Source organism: Lathamus discolor, chromosome 3, assembly GCF_037157495.1.
Source record: "Lathamus discolor isolate bLatDis1 chromosome 3, bLatDis1.hap1, whole genome shotgun sequence".
Lineage (NCBI taxonomy): Eukaryota > Metazoa > Chordata > Aves > Psittaciformes > Psittacidae > Lathamus > Lathamus discolor.
Genome location: NC_088886.1, coordinates 34,413,584 through 34,432,103, shown reverse-complemented (window position 1 = coordinate 34,432,103; position 18,520 = coordinate 34,413,584). Strand labels below are relative to the sequence as shown.

Genomic DNA, 18,520 nt, shown 5'->3' with positions numbered 1-18,520 from the left:
CCATCCAGAGGGACCTTGACACGCTTGTGAGGTGGGCTGATGCCAACCTTATGAAGTTCAACCATGACAACTGCAAGGTTCTGCACCTGGGTCGGAGCAATCCCAAGCACAGATACAGACTGGGCAAAGAAAAGATTCAGAGCAGCCCTGCGGAGAAGGACTTGGGGGTGTTGGTTGATGAGAAAATGAACATGAGCCGGCTTCAGTGTGCGCTCGCAGCCCAGAAAGCCAACCGTATCCTGGGCCGCATCAAAAGGAGCGTGACCGGCAGGTCGGAGGAGGTGATCCTGCCCCTCTACACTGCTCTCGTGAGACCTCACCTGGAGTATTGTGTGCAGTTCTGGTGTCCTCAACATAAAAAGGACATGGAACTGCTGGAACAAGTCCAGAGGAGGGCCACGAGGATGATCAGGGGACTGGAGCACCTCCCGTATGAAGACAGGCTGAGGAAGTTGGGGCTGTTCAGCCTGGAGAAGAGAAGGCTGCGTGGAGACCTCATAGCAGCCTTCCAGTATCTGAAGGGGGCCTATAAGGATGCTGGGAAGGGACTCTTCATTAGGGACTGTAGTGACAGGACAAGGGGTAACGGGTTAAAACTTAAACAGGGGAAGTTTAGATTGGATATAAGGAGGAAATTCTTTACTGTAAGGGTGGTGAGGCACTGGAATGGGTTGCCCAGGGAGGTTGTGAATGCCCCATCCCTGGCGGTGTTCAAGGCCAGATCGAACAGAGCCTTGGGTGACATGGTTTAGTGTGAGGTGTCCCTGCCCATGTCAGGGAGGTTGGAACTAGATGATCTTGATGTCCTTTCCAACCATAACTATTCTATGATTCTATTAGTCTATAAATAGTTAATTGCTCCATCACTTGAGCATTGTTCAACTACAAAACCCTGTAATCACTGCAATGGGGGAGTAAGTGGAAAATCAGCAGGGGCTCTTTGGAAAACAACCTACCACCACAGATTCATACCCAGGGAACAGCACAGTGCATTTAAATAACAAAGTCCTGGGGCACTGCAGGGAAAGAGATGGTAGATGGTACACTTCCAGGCACTTAACTTGCCCACAGCACCCCTCCAAGCAGTGTTCTTCCCCAAAATATTTGGAGCTGAGGCCCAGCACAGTTTCCTTTATGTCCATTCCACTGCAGTTGCACTGCCTTCTCTTGAGGGCTGCCACCATGGACCAAAGTCACCCAGGAGACAACAGCCTCAAAGCCTTCACTAGCAAGGCCAGCAAGGTGCTAAAAGAAGCAGAACTGCTTTCTGTGCCCTCCCCTGGTTTATGCAGATCAGGCTCGCTATCTGCCTTGCGTGAGTTAAAGGAGGCTTTTCCAGGGTAGCAAGCACTTGCACCCTTTGAAATGCTGCTGTATTATTTACCAGAAAACCAAAATTTGAATATAATTTTTAGGTAAAGCAGATAGGTAAATGCAATAATGCACTGGTCTCCCCAGCAGATGCAAGCAGGCACTGGTGCCTTTGTTGGTCTCCCATCAGCCTGGCTATAGCATCTGGGGCCTAAAACATTGATGGTCTGGGTGATACGTTTCCATGTTGCTATTTGGGAACATGCCACATTAGTGATGTAGGATTTTCTGTTGTCAATTAACCTCTTTTCTTTGTGCTTATTCTGCAAAGAAAAAAACATCATCAGAGGGCAACCCTGCTCTTCAGGAGGGTGTCAAGTCTTTTATAGTAATTTAAAATGTGCCAATTGTGACTGTTTAGAAACCAATCAAAATGCCATTTTTGCACTGCTTGCAGAAAACCTAATGCAGCCTTGCCCCCAGCAAACTGTGTTCCACAGCCCTGCAGAAGAATACTAATTTCTGCTTTCTTTGCTGAGATCCCCAAGATAACATCATTATGCATAACGTCCGGAATGCTGGAGCTACTGGATCAGGGATGCTCGCCAGAACCCACCTGCCACAGCAGAAAAGTCCTCTGGAGGCCTCTGCCCATAAGTACCTTCTTTACAACCCTGTCCATGGGATGGAATAGCTGCTCTGTTTTTCAAGTGCCTTTTATCAGAATTATTTAGCATCCCAAGATGTTTTTTATGCTTATCAGTCTGGAGCTGAGCTACCCTAAGACAACCAGTATTTATACGCTTTCTCTCCCTCATCTTACTTGGCTTGCCTTGCAAACAAAAGGCAGCCCCAGGCCTGGGAAACACCTGACCCGAAGCCACCCCCATCTGGCACTAAGCGCAGGTCAGTAGAACAAGAGAAACAGGCTCTCTCTTTTGTCAAATGCAAATTGCTGAGAGTTAATTAAGACACATTTCAGGAACAGTGAGGTGGTTGTTTTAAATTATCATCTGTCCTGAGGTGTGGGTAGGGTTCGGCATCTTTCCTGGGGACAGGGGTTACAAAACTGGAACTGCACACTGCAGTTAGCAAAGGTGCTGATAAAGTGGGTCCCACAGGGCTTTGGCAGTGGCCAGGCATACAGGGTGTTCAGAGACCTGTGTGATTGGAGGCAATCCCCGTCCAACACCTCCTTGGCATATGTATTTTTCCAGATTTTCGTTTATTTTTAACGACTGATGTCTTCACCATAGCTTGTGAGATGTGCTGTTCTGCAAAGAAGACAGAGCCACAAAGGCCACTATGCTTCCACCTTCTCAGAAGCTTGTTGAATACTTATCATTTCATCCTGCAGAAGGCAAAAGTCTTTGATGTGGAAAACAAAAAGAAAGGTTAAATCACAGAACACACTTTCCAAGTCTGATATTTCAAGCTTCTCTCTCATCATCAATGACCAAAGCAGAAGCTACTCAGAAAACAACTGAAGGTACTTAAAGCAACTTAAAGTCACTGTCTGAGTAGTGCTTAAAGTGTTGGTGTATGAAGAGTGAAACAGGGTTTGAGCCAACTGCTGTTGCCTTTCTGTGGAGGCTTCACTCAGAGGTGTTTTACTTCCTCATACCTTCATGGAAATGTGGCAGTCTATGAAAGCATTCCTCCTGGAATTAGGTGAAAATGGTTTGGAAAAACCCCAAAACTGGGGCGAGGGGGTAGAGGATGGGAAGGTTCTAGGTCCTGTCATAACAGGGGAAAGCTTAAAAAAGCTAACCCAGATGTTCAATGAAGACAAGACATGCTGTACTTTCATGAAATGCATGGAGAATTTCAGAGGCATGGGACTTCCTGACTAGCTGAAAGAGAAACTCATCATCTCATCACCAGAGTACCTCAAAATACCACTCCACTATCTCAGGAAGGAGCCACTTGAGTCTGGATTTTATGTATGGAAGGTCTTCTGCAGCATGCTGCTGCATGGCAGGGATGTGGATGGAGGCTGGTGTCAGGCCCAGGAAGTCCTGTAGAGTTTGCATACTCTGATTTACAGATCATATGAGAAAACTCTGCAGAACATCAGACTTCCTTCAACATCGGTTTTGCGACCCTCAGAAGGTGTTTTTCAGCCTGCAATACAGAAGAACCTTCATTACTACAAATCCCAGCTAAAGTCATTAACGTCACATACAGGTGGAAAAGCCTCCAAAAGGGTGAAGAGCCAGAGAAGAGCCCTGGCTTATACAGCCACGTCCTTGCCATTGCCATTTGGCCTAATATCTAATGCTGATAGCGCAACTGCAAACATAGCACAAAAGGGTGGCTAACCTCTCAAGATGACACCATGTCACCAAGAAATACCTCCAGAAACCCACAAAGACAGATAAGCAGACTCGGAGAAATTATAGCATGGGAAAAATCCTTGAAACACAAGTGTCAGGCAGTACTAGGAAGAAAGTCTGTGAAGAAGGGACAAGGATTCACCTAGTTGTGCAGCATGCCGCTGGTCAGCAAAGATGTGGAAATGAAGTGACACCCAGGATGGGAAAAGCACAGTCAACACTTTGTTCAACTCAAGTATACACAGGACAAAAAAACCCCAAACCCACAACCAAACAACGGGTATGTTTAACCAAGTTGGCGAATTTAATGTTAACACGTGATTTCTGAGAAACTACCAAAACAGCAGGCAGGAAACTAGGTGGTTTTGAAAATATCTATGAAAAGCATGCTGCATGTTGAATGACTCCATCTTTAGTTAGAAAAGCAGAAAAGAGTGGGCTGATCCTCCGTGCGGGAGGAAACCCTGCCCACATCTGAGACTGCAGTCTGGGCTCTCATTAGTAGCTTCTCAGAAGGAAACCATCAGCTGGGAGCTAAATTGGATACTCAGAAAAACCTCGGCAAGAAAGGTAGATCAACCCCAAGTGACAAAGATGTGACCAAGCCCCACTTCCCCTGAGCACCAGTGCTGAGTGGGAAGGATGAACTGGAAAATTTCCTTTGAAATTCTGGCCCCTACAGGCTCAAAGCAGCCAGTGTGTTAGAGAGACTTCCAAAAGTGACATTATGTATTTAATTAATCTCAGGGTTTCAGAAGTTTGTGATTCTCAGTTTGTGGCTCCTGGCACTGAAATTTCTGTCTCATAGTTTAGTTTGGAGGCAGAACCACTTCTTTGATGCTATTGTATTAACACAATATTTGTCCATAACATGTCACTGTTTCTGGTACTTTCTAAAGCAGCCTCTGCCAACAAGCCAGCTGAAAGATGAGGCACCGGCAAATGCAGAAGATACTTTTGTGCCCTTGTCTGCTGTGTGAGCTTGAACCTGTTCTGACCATAAGTGTCCTCGTCCCTGGTGCAAATTGCACTGAGCTGTGTCCTGTTGTCACCTTCTGCCATGCCATGGATGGAGGGGAGGCACAGCTGGACTGCAAGGTGGGCTCTGCAGTGCCACAGCGGTGGGAAGCCTGTCCTGCACTCGACACTTCACCTGCTGGTGCTGTCCCATGTCCTCCTGCCCTGGCTATCTTCTGGCACGAAAGAAAGGTTGTCAAGAACGGTCCAGCTGCAACTTGAAGGAAACTGAAAATACTTCCCAAACTGATTCATTTATTGCCATCCATTCTAGGCCACTTGACTTTAATAACATATACACCATGCACTGAACACAGGAGAGAATAACAGGAAGAGAAAGAGTCCCAAGTGCTGAAAACATGCAATTTCCGTCACCTGGGATAAATGACAGCCCAGTAATAGCCTGAAGTAAAGTCACAAGGTGTTTCTGTAAAATAGCCAATACATCGTTAAAATAGAGGGAACAATCTGCATATGTGCCTTGACTGGAGGGAGGGAATGCACTGTGTCTGCTCTGAAGAAGTGCGGAACAACTGCTAAGGCACAGATTTGGGCTGTCGCAGCAACAGGAGGTAAACAGGGGACACAGACATGGCTGATGCAGTGAGACAAGCCAGGCAGGGATGATAAACTGGAGTGATGTGCAAGTGGAGGTATTTTGAAGATACTGAGCTGTATTCTCCACTGAGAAGGTCGTTTAACACATGATGGGTAGATGAAATGAGCCCCTCAGCGCTGCCCAACCTTCTCCCTTTGCAAGACCTGACTGTCCTGCCACATCCATCCCATGCCTTGCTCCCTGTCCCACGTACCCTGCATACCCTCCATCACCTCCAGATCCCAAATGGAGGTGAATAAAAAGGTATTCATCTCAAGATTTCCACCTGGAGAGACATCGGTAGGAGCTGAGTGTCATCTGGAGAGAAATACTTACAGGATTAAATACTAAAGCTCATTTCTTTCGAGCAATGCTTGCACTCATTTCAGCTGGTCATCAGGGACCTAGCCAAAGACACTCATTGCTGAAACTTTGTTATTGATATCCTCAAGCCCTAAGACAACAGCAGGCTGCAAACTTATCTCCAGCAGGACAAACCTCCTCCGTATCACAGCATCACACCAAAGTGCATGGAGGGCAGGTGCTGATAGGCCTGCAAGAGACCTCTCTGCAAAATTTCTCTGGATTATTTAGTTGTTAAAGAAGATTTCAGTGCTTTACACAATATCTTAAGAAGCAAGTTAGCCATATCCTAACAGAAAATCCACTATCCTCTATACAGGCAGGTGGTGGATTTAGCACTTTATGAGCAATCACGCTTTCAGAAGCACCAAATGCACATACAGCAAAGTATGAGGTTTGGAAGTGTCACAGCTGACACAGGCTGTGTGCTGAAAGAGAATTAGCTTTTTCCTCTGCAAAACTGGGCATTAAGAGTTAGTCTGACTGCTAGTAAATGGCAATTAGGCTGCTACATTGCCATTTGGAAAGCCTACATTGCTTTTGGAAAATAGGATTTGAGCTCCTGAATTGTTCAGGCACTTTTTGAGCCTAGTTTTTCCTTCCTTTTCTGTCGCTAACTTGAGCTAGTGGAAGAGCTGGGATGCAGCTGACCTGAAATTACCCATTAAAAATACTGAAAAAACCTGCAAGACAGTTGTAAGGCAACAGTGTCTCCCAGGCATGCAGAACAGCCGCGTTTGCCCTTCCCGGGATTGCCTGTGTTTTGTTCCAAGCCCTGGCATTGTGGATTGAGCAATTTGGGCAAGTAATGAGCACGTCAGCCTAATACTGAGTTCAGATTAAACACTGTAAAACCACCAACAGCCGCAGCTGTTTGATCAGAAAGAAAGAAGCATATGGGGTCAAAATTACATTATCTCATGTAGTGTTGGAAAACGTTCACATCAGTTTTATCAACAAGACACTGGGCACCAGCTAAGCACACCCGGATGGTGAAATGTGCAAAATCTGGCTAATAGCCTGTGTATGAGTGAATCCCCTGTTAAATTCTTTTTTGTAAAAGTTATAATGAACATATGTTATAACGAACTAAAGGAGAGTGCACAAGTCTGTTCAGAAAGGGTCAGTTTTCCAAGTGGCCGGTCTGGGTGTTACCATGGGGAAGGGATGGATTTGCTTGATTTTTGTCCCAACGCTCACCGTATTCAGCACTTTTGCAGTTAATGGAACCACATGCCCACATGTGACTTTTAGTGTTATTTAAAAAGTAATAACAACTGAAAGTTGTGCCTTTAGGAAAGCAGTATGATCCTAGAGAGGGTTAAAGAAAATAAAGGTAAGTTCAGATGACCTGAAGGTGGAGGTGATGTGATCTGTGAGGTCTCAGGTCTGACACCATCCCACTCTGCATGAGGAGGGCTCCCCGGCACCTCGGCTCCATTCCTGCTTTGCTGTAGCCTTACCAGGAGTAAAACACTGGAAACGTGGGTGACAGCTTAGATTACACATAGTTAGAAACAACCAGGATAATCTGCCGCCAGCTCCCTAAAAGGAAATCTTTAGCTAACAAATATGCTTCAGCCTTTTTGCACTGGCAGATAATGATGAAACAGTGAATAAAATGTAGCTGGACTCCAGGGAAGCAGTTGACATGGTGCCATGCAGGGGGCTGGTCCACCAAGCCACAGCGAGTGGCGTGTAGCAGGACGGCTGCTTCTGGTGTGACTTGGTCAGGAAGTGGAAGAGGAAGGTGGTGGTTGTTTCGTGGGGTGTTGCAATGTGCCGCGCTGCAGCCCTGGCACCGCAGCTGCACCAGCGTCCTGCACTCTGGGACAGTCAGCATGGCCAGATGGGCTTTGTGATGTTCACCAGGGAGGTTTCAATGTGCATTGTCCCCGTGTCCCTCCCATGACACTACAACACGTTTTTGCTAGCAGGATCCAATAGTGGGTTAAAGAAAAGCATTATTTTATGTATTTGGAGCAAAATAACCTGCATGTGAGGCCCCTACCCATCACAAGAGCAAGTAGCATCTCTATCTTTCCAGTCAGCTCTGTCCTATTATAGCAGGCTGTTACATTTCCAGGGCAGGGAAATGCTGTGGTTTTAGGTCCCTTTGCATCACAGGCTCCTGGGAAGGTGCACCACAGTGCTGCAATGCAAATGCATAATAGTGCTGCCGCTGCTGCCATCACCACCAGTAACGCAGGACAAGCAATACTGGTCTGTTCTGAGGACAGGAACCTGGTGGACAGAGACAACTGGATTTTGCTCCTGCTGAGAAAGTCTGTTTGAAACTGCATGTCTGTGCTCAGGAAGACTTCTCCTGCTGAGACATTGTGAATAAATTCTGCACAAGCCTTTCTGATACGGTAAAAATAATAGTAATGGAAAGGCAAGACACAGAAAGCGTGTAGACCCAGGGGAAACCAAATTTGGAACGATTTAGATGATTCAGGCTTTTTTTTTTTTTTAGGATAATGAGAAGCTGGTGCAGCTCACCACACGCTCACACAACCCAAGAGCTTGAAGTCAGTGCGGAGGTTTGAATGAATGATTCATTATTCCGCACACGCTTTGGCTCCTCTGCCACTCTAGCCTGCACCCAGCTGGATCTCAGGAGAAATTCCTAGAGTGTGTAATTGTGTATAATGTGATCATCCTGCAGCAGGAAATAGGTTTGTAAGCATTCTTAGCCAGTACAATTGGTGTCATACAGATATGGTCTGCAAGGAAACAAAGTGGAGATATATATTGCAGCGAGTCAATTGAGAGCTAATACAGCCTTCTAGGAGTAACAATTTAGGCAGGGAATGTGTTTTAGCCTAAACAGGAAAGGTACACGTAGTATTTATTCTTAAAACAGCTCAGCATGACCATGTTCAGAGGAAAGGGGAAGGTGCTGACCTGCAAGCACCCACAGCAGCCCATCTTTGGTGCAGACAGCAAGGGGAAATTCGGGGTGCACCCCTCGGGGGTTACATCCCATGGAGACAGGATGACCCAGGCTCCCGCTGCAGTCGGAGCACCGTGGAGGAGGGAGCCCTATGGGATTACGTGCTGTAGCCACATGCTGTGGCCGTCGCGTCCCAGCAGGATCCAGCACCTCAGGGCGAGGCTCGTAGCCACCCGTTAAAGCGAGCACTCATCTCCCGTACAGGAGCACGTCGAGCCCGCAGCACCCTCTAGAGGACCACAGCCACCCTGCCTTGTTTTCGGGGAGGATTTGGGTGAGGTGAAAGCCACCTCTTCAGCAACGATTTATTTCCCAGGGGAGTTTAATCCACCTCTGTGCACCAGCTCGTCTTGGCGATGCCGGATGGCATCAGGCCTCCAGCTTGTTCCTCCTGGTGCTTGAGGGGATGAACAGTGCGGAAGGCAAAGGCTGGATGGAGAGAGAAGTGGAGCAGGGTCTCCCCACCAAGCCTGGGAGCAGCACCCAGCGAAAAGGCCTCTAAGCTCCTGCCTTGCAGGGTTCCATGGCCCCCGTGCATCTTCGGCTGCAGCTCAACGTCACGATGGCAGGGTTAGCCCAAATTGGAAGTGGAGTCCTAGTATGTGTGGAGATGGACACTTCACTCCCATCACACGGTCCCTAGAGGGCTGTAGGCTGCAGTTCAGTTTAGCCTAACACCACTCAGCCCCTGGCACAGCATCTCTGCACTCACCTGGGCACAGCATCCTTAGATTCACCATGGCAGGGCAATCACTTTCCCTCTGGCTGTGGTAGGCTCAAGAGGAATCAGGCTGAATGTTACCTAAAAGTGACCCATCAATGAAATCACACTTTAGTGTTGCCCCAAGGAAACATAGCTTAAATTCCTTCACGCAATTAAATTCACAGGTTACATTCAGGCAACATAATTCTATTACCAGTATCTGCTATACTCTTTCCAGTCAGTATGTGCTGGTCAACACACAGTCAACGGATACATGGGGTCCATCTGTGATTTGCTATACAGAAGATGAGACACCTGAGGACAAACATCCTCCAGCGGCTGTACTGTGTTGGTCTGCACCTTGCGGCTACAGCTGCCTTCCTTTCTGGAGTTCCTCAGGTCCGCATCCGCTACTGGCCAAAAAGGGTCTTTTCTGTATAAAGAAAGCCTTAAACTTGCCTAAAATTAGGTCCATATACAGAATCGTTTATATTTCTGAAGTTACAGTGTTTTATGTTTTATTTCATAAACCATGTATCCATTTTAAGAGAAAGCACATCTGAAACATGAAAACCTAAAACGTAAAAAAAGCCCCAAATCTGAAGTCTCAAACCCATCTTTTGAGTTAAAATCTAGAACTGCTGGGCAAATAGACCCCAAGCCCTCTCCAGAAGGACACATTTTCTGCTTCTGTCTTGCACGTACAACGTGCACTTTCCAGCCTGTGAGTTTGCAAGGGCTTGGTTGGGGTTCTTCACTGTAGGTTTGTTTGGTAAAGAATGAAATAAGGAAGGCAACCAAGAGAATATGCTTTTCTGTCTGTTTTGTGAGATAAACTGGAGGAATCAAATAAATGCCAATTGCAGCACACCAGGAACAGGACAGAGCTCCAAAGCTGTGGTCAGGAGAGAGCCGGGAAAGTCGATGTCTCCCTGAGTGACCGCCTACCTTGCCTGTCCCCTCTTTCCCTGCTGGTCCTGGTTCTCCCATCCTGGGAAGAGCCTGGAGTGAGAGAGCAGCTGTCCGTCTGGAGACACTGGTTCATCCATATGATATGCCTGCTTTTAAGCTGTGCCTTTGCAGGAATGTAAGGGAGTGTACAAAGACCTGGGAAGGGTAAGAGAAACTGCAGTCCAAGGTGGTGGGATGGTGTCTGCCTGGACAGAGTGGTGCACCCAGGGGTGCCAAAGCCCAGGTGTAATCACTGTATAGCTTGGCCTGGTGGTTTCTCCAGCTGAAGAGATGGGTCCAGCTCTGAAATTCTCTTGTGCCCACACTATCTTCAGTGTCTCAGCATCCTTCACCTTTCATCCTCAATGGGTGACTTCCAGCACATCTGCCCCAGCAAGACTCCTGCACTCTTCTGCCTTATTAAAAGCACAACCTTTGGCCCAGGGCAGGTTGAAAGAGCATAGATTTAGATCAGATATTAGGAAAAAGCTCTTTATTGTGAGGGTGGTGAGGCACTGGCACAGGTTGTCCAGAGAAGCTGTGGCTGCCCCATCCCTGGCATTGTTCAAGGCCAGGTTGGAAGGGGCTTTGAGCAACCTGGTCTAGGGAAAGGTGGCCCTGCCTGTGGCAGGAGGATGGAACTAGATGAGTTTTAAGGTCCTTTCTGGCTCAAACCATTCTGTGATTCTAAATACACTACACGGCCAGGCCACCAGCAGAGCACCACACAGCTCCTGAGCAGCAGGCATACAGAGCATCAGTAGTCTCCAGATAATAGAAACCTATGAAACCATGATAACACTATCACCCTGGCCTCCTCTCCTTTGTCCTCAAATGGGAACTCACAGGATGTTTAATTATTGAGATCAGGCTGAATGTGGAAATATTACTCATCAGCGATCCTGGGTATAAACAGTTTCCTTTGCAGAATAATTTCTTTTCTAAGAACTCCCCCTCCTCCTCTTCAAATTAATTTCCATCCCAGCCATGAGCCTCAGTAGAAAATCTTGCCATAATAATTCTGAGCTAAATATTCTGAGTAATCAACCAAAGCAGTGGAACCAATTTTGAAACTGTCACTTTTAATTTTTCCAATGAAGAAAAAAAAAAAAGGAGTATTTCACTCAGTGCAGTTGTGATTTACTCTCTTAAAACCTTCGCTCCACCGCATCAGTGCTTCAGAGATGTACTTGAAAATCTGGAGGGCCAGCACAATTGCAGAGAAACTTAAATAGATTTTTAGCAGTGAGAAGAAACTTGTTTCCTCACATGCCCTTGGAGCTGTCTCACAAAACCTTTTCTTTCTTTTTGCCTTCCCTACTTTCCTCCTGCACAAAACCAACTGTGGCATATTAGTAATTTCATACACGCAGAAGGCTGGCACTCACTAAAAAGTTGACATGTTATTGAGAGCTCAGTGCATAAATGCATGGCTAATGAAGGCCCAAAGAGTACGTGTGCTCAGTGCTGGAGTGGAGGAGAGGATTTCTCCATCCTCTGGCACAGGATGCCTGTGGACTGATCAGCAACAGAGAGGCTGAGCTGTGGTAGGAGGCAGGAGTAGCCTCCGTACAAAAGTTGCTGAAGAAATCCCTCCTGGAAAGAACAGGCTTATTAAACATACCAGCAATTGCACTTTGTGTTCAGAGTACATGTGGGCTGCACCTCTGCTCAGCAAGGAGTCATCCAATTAGAGGCTTTGCAAGTAGTTCATCGAGTGCTTCAGCTGTAGGAAAATCAAAGGGAATTCTGCCTTGGCCAGAGGCAGCATGGTCCCACAGTGGTTTGTGCCAGCTACAGCCTGTAAGCTGCTGTTTGCTTATGTTTTTAATGGGCTGACGGATGTGGATGAAGTTGTGCCTATGCGTAGGAGAGGGAACACAGCAAAAGCAGCAACAGTGCCCTCAAGTTGGGCCCCTACATCACATAGAAATGGAAAGAACCCTTTCTCCAAATTGATACCTACTTTCTAGACCAGGACCATTTCTAGTTTCACATTAATATCACACTGAGATAAGCTTACATTGAGAGGCCATGGCTCTCCTGCGCTGCTAGCATCAAAACCAAGTGACGCCGGCAAGCAGGAGCCAGCCAGGGCTGCCTGCCTCTGCTGCAACCATCATCCTCTCACCCACCCCGCTGCCAGCGGCATCTCTGCGCACAGCAGCGCCTGGCAGGTCTCTGCATTGCTCCTGTTGCTGTTATCTCTGCTGCAAGTCCTTGTAAGCGTGATGCAGTGAGCATATAATTAGCTGTGAGATGTCAGAGCAGCAGCAGAAGCTGACAGTGTCAATCAGCAGCTCCCAGAGTTCTACCAGTACACCCCTGCCCTGAAGCTCCAGCTCTGTTATCTTGGTTTATTGTGTGTATCAAGAGCACAGATTGGATTTGGAAGTTCTGAAGATGCGGAGAGCCCTTTGGCATTTGAGGAAGGAGATGAGAAACCTAAGAAACACAGAAGTTAATATGTTTTCAGCTTACAAGAGAGCTTGGAAATGCCACTGATGCTTTATTAATCTCTCTCCCCCTGGAGGACAACAGTAATCTGCTTTTTCCTCTATGCTGAATTTCCTTTACTGAAAGTTAAATGGGACAGTGGCAAGTTAATTCTATTTTGGAGACAGACAATTCTGTGCCTTTCATAGTGCTTTTGGATTACTAAAACTCCTTTAAAACAGGATTTTAAAAATCAAAGAAGTCCAATTTCCTCTTTCTGTGCTGTTTCATTCCAGCAATTTCTCTCTCCTAGGAAAATGACTCAAGTCTTGCCCTTTTCATTGCAATTCTGACTCCTTTCCCATCACGTCTTGTCTGCTACGGCAGCACTGCCAATGCAAGATGCAGAACTCGGCCCACAAGCAGAATGTGCCCCCAGTCCCCAAAACAAGCAGAAATGAGAGCAAGGCCAAACATTCTGATATGATGATCAGTTGTATTTTCAGTCCATTAATACACATTCATTTACCAGATACAAATGGAGTGGAAAGAAAAGCAATCGTTAGCAGAAACAAGGACACAAAACTCAATTCCAGCAGCCTTCACAGAAGGGATATTCAGTGTTCACAACCACACTGTTGGAAGGTAGAGATGCACAGAGACATATCTGAAGTGGAAGATCCTTTTTTGTCGATTAGTTTAGCTAGACACATGATTTAGGAAACAATCCAACCCCAACAATTCCAAGAACTGTGACTTTTGACACTTTTTCCATTTCCCATGTGTCAGGAAAGAGGTAAGTTGGAAATGTTTACATGGAGGAGATTTTAGGAAAACATACTGGGAGGGAAAAATAGAATAATGACAAATACTGGAAGATACAACAAGAAAACAGTGAAGGAAATTAAAAAAAAAACAAGGGAAAGAAAAGAAATCCCAAGAGGATCATGGCATTCACTGGTCAATGGATAGTCTGTGGGTCTGTTCCACTTTGATATACCTTAGTTTTGCATGCTTAACTTGATTCACTGCTATGGCATTACGCTCATGGTTTAAAGGTTGATTCTGCAAAGCTCCTGCTTTCAGCAGTACCTCAGCTGCACAGAAGGGGTTGCTGGTTTCAAGCCCCAAAATGTGAGTGTATTCCCATCTTGTAGGCCAACCTCTGCTCCTGCACCTGGTCTGGAGCCCACTTGCTCTCCTCACCTTGGCCACCATTGCACCCTACAGACCAAGTCTTTTCTGCCAGAAAACCACCGCAGCAGCTCTGCAGCTGAATGGACATGTGTCAGTTTAGACCAGCATGGATTTGGTCTTTACATTCGGCAGGAGAAGGAGACGGCATCAACCTAAGGGACCGTTCAGACTTTTATTTCAATGTTCCACAAACTCAATGCACAAAGGACTTGTTACATTGAAATAAAAATAGAAAACCACATCTGAGCTTGATTGTACACGGACGTTTCCTTGGAAGGAAAAAAGATATTGTAAATTATTAGTATCAGGGTCCCAGTGAGGCAAAACCTACACTGAGGTCTCCCCCGAGGGACAGCACCAGGATTGCAAAGTTATGTTCTGAAACCTCATCAAAAGAAATGAAAATGGAGCACTTGGGGCTTAATCTAGCAAAGCTCACATCAAGTCAAGTGACAAACTGAGACCAAGAGACCAGAAACTGAGCTGAGCGCTTGGCATCTGCCATGGAGCACTGGAGTAGTTCCTCTGCAAATCATTTTCTAGTGAAGTTCTAACATATGATGATATTTTGTCCCTTGTTTTCTAAACCATCCACTAACTTTGCAGTGGAACATTTACCCAGTCCAGCACCTGTACAACAAAACACATTTTAAAATATCAGACTATTAAAAAGATAAGGAGTATGAGTTCTCAAAGTGGCGTGTGTTAAGGAATAAATTAAAAGGAGGTTATGGGGGAGGTTTCTACTCAGGTTGAACTACAAAATAAAGACTGAGCCTGGGAGAAGTTCTCATTTCCTATAGATCTAACAAATAAATGCCACAAGAAACAGTTCATGTTCCTGGGTTTGCTAGTGCTTGAAACCACATTGCTTGTTACAGTACTGTATATTTGCGAGTGATCCTCTTCAGCTTGAAGGTATTAAATCCACACTGGTATTACAGACTAAGTAGTAGTGATTGTTTAGGTGCAGAAATTAACTCTCTCAAGGCGCTCAATCTCACAGGCTTCTTAATATAAGAAGTAAACCTCTAGCTGACAGGATGCAAGGAGCCAGCTTTGCACAGCACAGCCTATGTGTGCAAACAAGTGGTGTGCCTTCACTGGAAATGGCTCCAGCCCCAGCATCTGTTTGAGGTGAGCGGTGCCACATCCATGGGGGGCTTCAGTGGCCCCTTGAGCCCTGGGGGATGCCAGGCTCTCTGCACTGTACCAAGGCTGCCTTGCACACCTTGCCAGCATTTGAACATTACTAAATTCCTGGTATCTGGAATTCAGCACTAACACATGGATGTTCAGCACAGCTCCTCTGCTCCCACGGAGGGAAACCTCCTTCTGGACAGAGAGCCAACGTGAGGCTTGTCTGCTATTTTAATAACAAAAGACCTTCTTAATTAGCATCTTTTCATACATAATCAGCCAATTAAACCTCTCCTCCATGGCTCTGCTGTGTTGCTTGGGACCAGCATCCATCACACTGTGGGCTGAGTGTTTTCTTCCCCCCAAAGGAGCCTGGCAGAAGGGGGAGTTATGAAGCCCCAGTAGTTAGCTACCTACCACTTTAAGAGACAATATAAGGATAATTTAACACTTACAAAAGTCTTTGCTAATATGAGGATGGAGACAATAAGAGTACTTAGAAGATGACAGGAGTCTTGCACTTCTTCAAGGTTCACGTGTAGGGGTGGCAGGGTTGAACGTTTCCTTTTCAACTATGAATACAGATCTGTGTGACTTACAAGGATTCTTTGACAGGCTGTAATTGTTTAAAGTTAGCAGCTTTGTTCAAACTAAAACAGCTAAAAACACATCAGGAGAGGAAAGCTCTGAACTCGCACTGATGTAAAATAAGACAACTTTGATCTTTGTTGATAGCAAATGGTCGGAGCACATATTGCTCTGGTTCTGCAGGGGGTGACCCCAGGTCAATATTTTTTAAGGCAAAAATCAAAAATCAAGGGAACCTACTTATCTGCTAACAGTGTGCCAGCTAAAAGCACCAACCCCCTGGACCAAAGATCAACACATAAAATGCTGCACGTGCACTTCCATCAGGCTAGCCAGACCACAGATGAACCAACCAGAAAGGAGTGTAATATGCAACTGTATCTACAAAACATAAGCGTAAAACAGTGGGAACTGTAGGAAAGGGCTGGAAGAATGTCTGGAGTTGTTACTTACTTGGGTGATGCAGTAGGTACAGAATTATCTGGTTCCTACTGACACATCTGAAGACACCAAAGGCAATCAGCTAAAATGTACCAGCTGTGTTTCGGGAATAGCTTGGCAACTGGTATGATTCTTTTCCAGTTAAAAAAATGAGTAAGACTGTGGAAGAGGCAGGAAAGACAAAACCAAACTTGCTTGTGAATTAAATAGTTCACCTGGTCTTTTGACTAAGAATTGTTGGGCACAGGGTTAAATGCAGCTAGCAAAGGGTTTCCCCCATACACCAAAGCAGCCGAGGAGCTCAGCCTCGCACTTTTCCAGACACGACTCTTCACTAGGCATTTCTAACAGTCCCGTCTCTTAGTGTTTGACATGGCACTGCTGACTGCTAGGGAACACCCCTCCTGGGACTGCAGTTGGAGCTGAACATAAAATTGGGAGACACGGCTCACTGCAGATGGAGCAAAGACCCAGGACAGCACCCACCACGTCAGGTCCTGAGCCAGGAGTGGTGGTGTTTTGCATAGGGATGCTGAGTGAAACTGCTGCTTCGCTGCACAGTGAGATGCAAAACAGCTTTGGAAATTGCCTTACAGAAATGGAAAACAGGGTTTGGCATGCTGAGTTTTCCCTGTGCTTAGGAAGACACATCCTGCATGGCTGAGCTCAAAGATTGTGGCTGGTCTAATAACAAAGTAGACCACAGCAAAGGCTTTGCTAACTGCTTCCCTTCCCCCTTATATTCATCCCACCTACGAAGCGACATGTCAGCTCAGTTTGAGCATGGCATCAGCTCCAGCTTAATGGCCTTTCTCTTCCTTAAAAGGGAGGAAAGAGATGGAAAGAAAAGTCTACCTATGTACTGCAAATTAAATGCATGAATGGAGGAAGCAAAGCACAGAGCTTTGTTCGGCCCATGCTGGGTTTCGAGTTTCTGTCCCATTACAGGCAGTGCCTCGCTCTCTTTCAGCTCCAGAGATGATCTAAGGCTTGAGTTTAAACCTTGATCCTCTCCTGGAGAAAGCATTCACACCCAGTCTCAACAAACTGACGTGTTACGTGTCTGCAAAGGCCAGCAAACTGGTGATTTTCAGCACTCCTGGCTCCATTGAGGCTGCCTTTTGCCAAGACCTAGGCAGTGCCATGCACTGCACATGAGGACTGCTGATTGCTCTAGCTGTGATAGAAACATTTGGGGTTTTTCCCCCCAAAGGGGAGAAAAGACTGAAATGCTGATTTTGATAAAAGATTCTTAGTCCATTTCCATTTAGGAAGTGAAACACCTGCAAGTGGTAGGACAGCCCAAGGCAGCACCAAACAGCACTTCCTGACAGCACCAGAGCTGCATGACATGATCTGATGGCATATGAAAGGGGTGAGATGGCAAGCCAAGGTGCTGATACCCAAAAGCCTTAGAAGCACATGCAGCCCACGATTCCTGCACAGCCACAGCACGATCACAGTACGTATGCAACCACAGTATACAGCTGGCAGTAGGAACAACAGCAACTGGGATTTGTTTCTTGTCCTAGGAAGTGGTCTGCATCCTTTAGGCACTCAGAACATGCCTTAAGAAGTAACTCCTTCAGAGGTTAAACTTCTCATTTGCCATAATTTCTAAGTCTTTCTGCTCCTCTCCTTTGCTAGTGTTGACTTGCTTTGAGTTCCTCCACCAAAATCCTTAAGAAAGGCACATAAGCTTGGTGGAGATGTCACCTCTCTCAGCAATAAAAGGCTTTCCAAAATCCTGTATTGTTCAACAACTTGTCTCTAGAGAACCAGAGTTTAAAACATAAAGCAGTCTTCTTAAGTCCAAACCTCCATGGGTACCATGGACTCCTTTGTTCCAACGGAGGGAAGCAAGTACTCTTCCTCCAGAAAACGAAAGGGGAATTGTACTAAAAACCCACGAATCTTTTTCAATTCTTCTGCTGCTTTCGCAGGATCATCGTTCGCTAATTTGGGCTTGTTGATGAAATCACGCAGTTGGGTTAAGTTATTCACCTGGTCACTGGGAAGGCATCGAAAAACCTGGTCAAAACAGAAAGAGAAAGTGGTATGTCAGTGCGGGGGAAATACTGCAATGCAGAGCTCCGGAGAAGGACCAAAGCATCTAATACAAATTCCCTGGGATGGTAGTGACTTAATTAAGAGCCTGGAGAACATGGAGGGAAGATGCATGTGCCTATCTGTGATACAGCTGGAGCAGGCAGAGGGGAAGCTCCAGGGCTTTTTCTTATCACTGCAAAAGCTCATTAAAAAACAGAAGTGCAATTTGCTTCTACTCCAGTTATGCCAAGTAGAAGCAGTAAGTACACCACAGCCACTCACTGGAGCTACAGCTGATATAAATAAAAGGAGAAATCAGAACTGCTGCCACATTTCGAGGATGCATAAACTCCACTGTCTTGTTCACAGCTCTTGCATCCGACACTACTCATTCCTTGAAAGCATCTCTGAAGGTCCCACCCAGGAGCTGGACC

At 46.1% G+C, this 18,520-nt stretch overlaps 1 protein-coding gene across 2 annotated transcripts in view; it reads right to left on the bottom strand.

The window, feature by feature from the left end:
* Nucleotides 1-13,147: 13,147 nt before the first annotated feature.
* PLD1 (phospholipase D1) overlaps nt 13,148-18,520 on the bottom strand; it is a 63,840-nt gene continuing 58,467 nt past the window's right edge. For both annotated transcript variants that reach the window (XM_065674576.1, XM_065674577.1), the window contains one exon: nt 13,148-18,068. In XM_065674576.1, coding sequence (XP_065530648.1) covers nt 17,844-18,068 — 225 coding nt within the window. In that variant the 3' untranslated portion in view covers nt 13,148-17,843. The remainder of the gene's footprint in view (nt 18,069-18,520) is intronic.